The 8,053-nt window shown below is 45.7% G+C and overlaps 1 protein-coding gene across 1 annotated transcript in view; it reads left to right on the top strand.

Moving 5' to 3' along the window:
- Window positions 1-3,744: 3,744 nt before the first annotated feature.
- The window catches only part of LOC307075128 (anoctamin-2-like), a gene marked incomplete at both ends in the record, with an annotated part of 32,700 nt that continues 28,391 nt past the window's right edge, over window positions 3,745-8,053 (top strand). Inside the window, 2 exons of the mRNA XM_079735632.1 lie at window positions 3,745-3,831; window positions 7,948-8,046. Coding sequence (XP_079591758.1) covers window positions 3,745-3,831; window positions 7,948-8,046 — 186 coding nt within the window. The remainder of the gene's footprint in view (window positions 3,832-7,947; window positions 8,047-8,053) is intronic.

The raw sequence follows: 8,053 nt of genomic DNA, 5'->3' as shown, positions 1-8,053 counted from the left end.
CCTCCTCCTCTTTCCTCTTCCTCTTCCTCCTCCTCCTCTTCCTCCACCACCTCCCTCGTCATCTCTCATTCTTATGTTGTCAACACCTGTTGCACAGGAGCATTGTGGGGCATGTAGTTCCAGACAGAACCGTTTTGTACTGCAGACCAGAGTGATTGCCCTCATCCGAAGTTATCCCCCTAATCTATTATTGATCAAAGTGTCGGCAGAATAAAGCCAAACATTTGGGTCTGGGATTCAGTCCGAGCTTGGAAGGGTTTACGTGCTTTTGGTCTGCAACACATGAGCAAGATAATTAGTACTGAGCTGAATTTGATTAGAGGTGATAAAAGGATTCATAATTGTCGTGCTGTTGCTTAACTAACCGTAAAGCGCCTCTTATCTCCTTCATATTTTATATTCCGGCGGAATGCATCCAGCGTGATTAATGTAAGCCGGGGCGGAGGTGGGCCAGTATTGTCTCTCCCAAGTGTGAACCAAGCATTTGCATATCTGTCTCCTTTAAACGGCCGTGGGTTTTTCAGAACCCCCTTTCTCCGGCCGGAACATTTGAATCCCGGTTAAGTATGTCACCGGCAAAATACATTCATCGAACGCTTAAACACAACACACAACACACAAGACATAAGACACAGAAAAGACATAAGACACAACCAACACACAAGATAATCACACGTCTTGTGTGATTATCATAGGACCCCCACAAGACAAAAGACACACACATGACATAAGACACACACAAGACATAAAACAGATACTACACACAAGATAGCACACAGGACATTAGACACACACAAGCCATAAGACACACAAAACACACAAGATACACAAGACTCAAGACATAGGACACACACAAGACACAACACACAATATACACACATTACAATTAAGACACACACAACACACAAGGGGCCCTATTTTAACGGTCTGAAACGCAAGTGAGAAGCGCCAAGCGCAAGTAGCTTTGTGGGCGGTTCTATGGCGATGTCGCTAGTTTACCGGCGCAAAAATGACTCTTGCGCCCGGTGCAAATCTTAAAAGGGTTGGTCTGAAGTAGCCTAATTACCCGTAGGTGTGGTTTGGGCGTAACATGCAATAAACCAATGAGAGTGCCAGCTCCCATCCCCTTTAAGAGCCATGAGCTCATTTGAATCTGACGAGTTGATATTTTGACAGCGCGTCTGCAGTCTCCGATGAGACAGATGCACATGAATTTCAAACTTCAAATGGCTCAGTTTATGGCCAAATAATATGGCCTGATTCACACATGGAATAAGGTTTTCTTCCACAACTTCAGAAATACTGTCCTCAAATAAATTTCGGCAAAGAAAACTTAACACACATATGATGTGCGGTAACTGTGGTTCTATTTAATGATACACGCATTACATTATAAACATCGTTTCTTATCAGTATTGTATGCATTATCGTTATCGACTTTTGTTCCTAATATGCATGTGTTCCCCCGTTAATATATATTGCCATGGACTGTATTATGCGTTACGTGTTTAGTTCGCGTGTGTTTAAACAGATGGACGCACACACGCGCGCCTGCTCTTTTACACACACACACGCACGCGCGCCCGCATTCATTCATTCTTTTTAACACTCACTCGCGGTAAAACAATGTTTTCTCACGATCAAATACTCATCAATCCTAAAAGTGATGGGCATGTCCACGATGTCTGTGTCAAGAAAATATGTGTTTGCTGTACGGTGTTTGCAGATGCATTGATTTAAAAGTACAACTTATTACCGCTGTATCAGCTGTTCTTTCCCAAATAATTTACCAAGATTGTGTGGCTAGGTAGATGAGAGAAGCAAAGTGTATGCACTAGGTGCACAAGCAACATTATGCATGCGCCCTTAAAATAGCATCTGAACAGCGCTACTGCCTTTAAACCTTTGGTTTCTGAAACTGCAAAAAAGCACCAGGGAACGTTTGCGCCAGAACACGCCTCCTCCTTTCGCCGAACCGCCCCTTTGGGCGCAAGATCAATTGCACCGGATGCAAGATAGGGCCCAAGATGTACACATAAGACAAACACGCAAGACTTAAGACACACACAACACAGAAAATACAAACACAAGACATATGTCATACACAACACTTAAGACACGCACAAGGTATGATCTGAATGTACCAATACATAGAAGTCATTTGACTTATTTTAATAATGAGGTCAGTGGAGGATGTTGGGCCTGAAATAGACGAGGGAATCTCCCTTAGGGTTTCTGGTGACATGCTGTTGGAGGAAACCTGGGGCCGAGATAACATGATAGTGGAGGAGTTAAGGGGAAACGTGGAGAACGTGCTAGTGGTTGAGTTAAGGGTGGAACCTGGGGCCGAGATAACGTGATAGTGGAGGAGTTAAGGGGAAACGTGGAGAACGTGCTAGTGGTTGAGTTAAGGGTGGAACCTGGGGCCGAGATAACGTGATAGTGGAGGAGTTAAGGGGAAACGTGGAGAACGTGCTAGTGGTTGAGTTAAGGGTGGAACCTGGGGCCAAGTTAACATGCTATTGGTGGAGTTAAGGGGAAACGTGGAGTGGAGAACAAGCTAGGAGAGTTAAGGGGAGCAGGTGGAGCAAGGAACATGTGGGGTTAAGGGAAACCTGGGGCCGAGAGAACATGATGTTGGAGTTAAGGGGAAACTTGGAGTTCAGAATGTGCTAGAACATGATGGTGGTGGAGTTAAGGGGAAACGTGGAGTGGAGAACATGGTAGTGGTGGAGTTAAGGGGAAACCCTTAACCCTTAATGGAGAAGATACACTGAGGTGTTTCACAGTTAACTCTGCATCCATTTATGACCGAAAATATGAGTCACGATGACAATGAGTCAGGGAATGGTGGTTCATCAGTTATCTATTCATGATAAGTTTCACTCTATCAAGTCGTTTATACTACGCCGATTTCATCTCAAGCGACATACAGAGATGTGAGACACCCCCTGTATTTAGGCAATGGTACACATTTGTTGTCATGTGACCATTATGTTTTCAAGCCCCTCCCATTTCCCCTTGGCCTTGAAAGAGAGAACCTCCTGGTGCTGTGGTAAGCATGCTTTTTCAAAAAAATATTTTTTTTGCATGTAAAAGTAGATTTTCTTGCTGTCAACTTAATCAACTGTTGTGCCAAAGCAAATTGATTCAGGTAGAAAAACTTATATCATACATGTTGATGAACTACCAACATATAAAACCATGTGATGATGCTAGCTGAAGATTAGCCTGAATTACTAAGAGAGGTCGTTTTTTCTAAAATGGTGGTGGTGGGGTAAAGTGAGACAAATGCTGTGGGGTAAAGGGAGACAGTGTCTCCCTTTACCCCGCAGCATTGTGGAGCTTGCCCAACACTTAAAACAACTAGCTGACCACTTCCATGGCCTTCCTCCAGTTAAGTGCCGTCAACTGGCATTTGAATATGCAGAGAAAAACAATATCCCTGTCCCTGCCAATTGGACAAAGACACAATGTGGAGGTAGGCTAGGGTGTGCAAGAGATCACATGATTCTGTAGGTAAACTAAGGCCAACTGATCTTGCCACAAAGCTAAATCTAATAATAATGAATTGACTACTCTAGGTGCAGATTGGTTTGGCAGCTTCCTAGCACGTCACCATCTCTCTGTCCGAACTCCAGAGGCAACATCCATGGGAAGGGCTACAGCCTTCAATAAAACTAAAGAGAAAAAAAAAAAAAAAATCAAGAAAGAAAATCGTAGTTAGCAGCTCTGAGTGGAGTGATGTCCCTGTCCCACTTGATGATGTGTCTGACGAAGAGACCTCTGAGGATGAGAGAAGTGATCCAGGAAACACAGATCTGTCCGTGGGTGACTTTGTCATAGTTACCTTTGCAACCAAACACAGGAGCGTCTGTTACATTGGCATGGTTGAGAAAGTTGAGGATGACAAAATACTTGCACAAATTCCCAGAAGAATCAAGGGAAACACGAAAGAGTGGTAGGGACCAATGTTTGCTATAAAGGAAATTGATGTTCATAAAAGTGATGTGGTGAAGAAGCTGCCTCAACGTAAAAGGCCTGGAGGAACCACACGGAGAGAGTAACTCTTCATCTTTCCCTGTAACCTTCAGGGCTGGAATGTAGAGTAGCCTACTTCGAGATAACTCATAAAGCATATCCAAATGATGTTCTAATCCAGGTGGATCAAGTCCTGTGTTCTGAGTCCCAGGCTGTTCTAGCTGTTTCTTTTTTGTGTTCTGACCCCCGGACTGTGTTCTAATCTATCTGGTTCTATCTGTCATTTGAATGTTAATTAAAACATTTAGAATTATACTATGTTGTATTTGATTTTGTTCAGAGTTACTTTCAAGTGTTTAGAAAAAAAAAAACACTTAATTGACCAATCCCCATGATTCTGTTACTAGTCTGAAATTAGTTCTGGAATGTGTGGTTGTCAAGCTAGCTGTCAGGATTCTAACTGTTACAACATGTGTTGTTATGGTAGCTTCAGAGTGGATAAAGTAAGTGGATCAGTTTACCCCCCGCTTATTCACTTTACCCCCTTGATTCCGCTGGTCTGCCTCAGTTTGCTCAGTTTGTCAGATGTTAAACAACAGTTTGTTATGATATGTTCACTTATATGTTAACAGCATTATGTTTTAAGTACCTTTCTTTCCAATCGCCTTAGCTCAGACCCACCAAACTAAAAAAGGCAAGTCAAAATCGTAGTGCATTTGTCCCATAAGGACCACCGTACCTTCCTGGTTTGGGGCTCTGTCTGGGTGCAACACATGTCTGGACTGTGAGCCTGGACCTGTTGCCTTTTCGGTGGGTGACCGGGCTGACCCCGGGGCCCTCGGCGGGACGGTCCTAGTGCCCACACGCTTTAATTAAGTGAAGAGGGAGATGTTAATTTAACTGAGCTGGGAGGCGGGACATGTGTGGAGAGAGTTCTGCTCCGAGTGACGAAGAGAGAGAGAGAGAGAGACGGAGCTGGATTAAGATTGCTGCCGAGACTTTTATTTTGAAACGTAAAGGGATTCGTAATCTCCCTAACGTGTCTTTTTAAATCATCGCTTAAGGTTCTCGCTCGCTCTCCTCTCTCTCTCTCACTCTGTCTGTCTGTCTGTCTGTCTCTCTCTCCATCTCTCTCTCTGTGTCTCTCTCTCCCTCCCTCCCTCCCTCCCCCTCTCTCTCTCTCTCTCTCTCTCTCTCTCTCTCTGGGGCTCCAGTAAATGTCAGCTCTTCCTCTCTTAATATTCCCTCGCCCCGCAGCCCCCCGCTTCCTTTTGTTAGCTCACTTCCAACGCCCACGGCCCCCTGCCGTCAACACCCGGTACCGTCTCCCCGGCCCCCCCACCCAGCCCCCTGTTGGCTGCGACCTAATTACACCCCCCACAGAGATGAGGAGCTAGTAGGAAGCCCTCCACTCATTAACCCTCTTTAAGCCAACAGGTATTTATGTCCTCCGCTGGAGAGACAGGCAGATAGAGAGAGAGACAGGCAGATAGAGAGAGAGACAGGCAGATAGAGAGAGAGACAGGCAGAGAGAGAGAGAGAGAGAGAGAGGCAGATATAGAAAGACAGGCAGACAGATAGAGAGAAATAGAGACAGGAAGATAAATAGAGAGACAGGCAAATAGATAGAGAGAAAGATAGATAGTTAGAGCGACAGGCAGATAGATAAACAGGCAGACAGATAGAGAGGGAGACAGGCAGATAGATAGATAGATAGATAGATAGATAGATAGATAGATAGATAGATAGATAGATAGATAGATAGATAGATACTGTAGAATAAATATTTGGCTTGTTAAGACCTTTGAGACTGTAATGGTGATTAAGGGCTATACAAATATAATTGAAGGGAATTGAATAGGTAGATGGACAGAAAGATAGATAGAAGGGTGCAAGATGTTCATACATTGAACATCCAGAACATGCTTTTGTGATGGAGACTGTATCCTAATGCAACACACGAGCCAATCAGCATCTCACACACAGTAGCTCCTAGCAACCCACATCAATGTATACAGAGGAGATGGACGTATGGATGTAGGGACGGATGAATGGATGGACAGGTAGACAGCTGGGGGGGGGGGGTCAAACGTAAAGCAATGGTCTCGAGTTTCAACCCCCCAGCCAATCCCGTCTGCTTTGGGTTCAATTACTGGTGACCCCCCTCCACCCCCTTGCTGGGTATCTGTTTATGCTTGCCCTTTCACCCCGGGACACATCCACACCTATTGTGTGGTTCTGCAGACGACACGTACAGTATAGACCCGTACAATCAGGGGGTGGTCACATGACGGGGGCACAGCATGCCGCTGCTGGCTCCGTCGCCCCTGCCTATGTTATATGGTTTCAGAATTTTGGAGAACGGTATAGCTGTGTGTTGATGGAACCCCATTGTGATGCCCGATAGGCATGGAGGGTACCATATGTTTTATGAAAACGTTTCGCTGGGGGGAGAGACACAGCTGAAGTAGATCGAGCATCTCCTGAGAGATGGACTTGACCATAAGTGGAAAGAGCCAACCTAGCCATCTTTGTTGTTATGGGGCGGAAGTGGAAGGTTGCTAGTTCGATCCCCGGCTCCTCCTAGCTGAGTGTCGAGGTGACCCTGAGCGGGACGCCTCACCCTAACTGCTCCTGACAAGTTGGCTGTCACCTTGTGAATGTGTGAATGAATGGCTGTAAGTCACTTTGGATAAAAGCATCTGCAAAATCCCCTAAAATGTAAAATGAGGTTAGTTGGTCCTAAAGTGGGACGGCAGTGAAGGGCGTCTCGGTTAATGAACTGAACAACAAAGTGTGCGAGCGGTTAGGGCTAGGGTTAGCCTCCTTAGCATAGCGGTCTACTTCAGAGGAGCCCGGAGCAGGACTTGACCGCACGCGCTCATAGTACGAGTGAACAGTAAAACTACGTTGGTCGGTCCTAAAGTGGGACAGCAGCGAAGGGTATCCTGATGATTGAACTGAGACAACATGGTGTGCAAGCGGAGTCATTCTAAGGCTAGGACTGCAACATGAGCATAGCAGTCCGCTTCAGAGGAATCCTCGACGATTGGCTACCCAATAAGAGTTCAAAACCATTAACATGAGACACATTCAGATTCAGCCGCTATGCTGCAATCAGCATGATTCCCCCCCCTCGCCCCCGCTTTGTTTAGATTAAACTGTGTTTTGATTGAGTCTCACGGGTCTCATGAATCCATCTGACTATCGGCCATAAGATCGGAGCGATGACAACCCGAGAGACTCAATCAAAACACAGTTTAATCAAAACAAAGGCGGTGCGAGAAAGAAACTTGCTGATTGAAGCTTTAAAACTCATTCGGTTCACTTACACCCTGAGTTTGCTTGACTCTGCATAGCCCTCTCCCTTACTGCCCCATCCCCCTCCCAACCCTCTTACACACATATTGTATGTTGAACGTCCTGGCACTTAAAAATATTACTTAGGATTGTGCAGCATCTTATCCTAGCTATCTTCGTTGTATACAGGGAATGGGTTAACCTAGCGATTGTAAGTGCTTGGCACTTGTTTCTATGAACATCCTTACTGTACCAACAGCGATATATTGTTTCTCTTTCTTCTGACAAATGTACTTATTGTAAGTCGCTTTGCCCTGAATGTAAATGTAAATGTTAAAGGTCCCATTACATGCCACCAGGTGTGAGTGTGATTAGCCATTACAAGCCAAAAATGTGCAGCTTCTGACATCACATATGGGCGTGTCCACCTAGATGTACACTGGATAGATCAGTCTACCAGCGTACCCAGTGGACTGTAGCAAACGTTGCTCATCCATCCATCACACATCTAGGTGGACACGCCCTTGCGTGATGTCATAAGGGGCACATTTTCCTAACGGCTAATCCCCCTCACACCTGGTGGTATAATATGTCCCCTTTAAGCTACGCAAGAGTGGCCTCATGCCGCCCTGTGGGACCTCCATGTGTCTGTGCTCTCCTCCCCAGGTGAAGAGCCACGGGCCGGGCTTCACCCGTCTCCACGCCCCCTGGCACGTCCTCAGCCGGGAAGCGGAGTTCCTCAAGATCAAAGTGCCCACCAAGAAGGTAGGTG

Source organism: Pollachius pollachius (assembly GCF_949987615.1).
Source record: "Pollachius pollachius genome assembly, chromosome: 4".
Classification (NCBI taxonomy): Eukaryota; Metazoa; Chordata; class Actinopteri; order Gadiformes; family Gadidae; genus Pollachius; species Pollachius pollachius.
The sequence above is the reverse complement of the archived record's forward strand: the minus strand, read 5'-3'. Positions and strand labels throughout refer to the sequence as shown.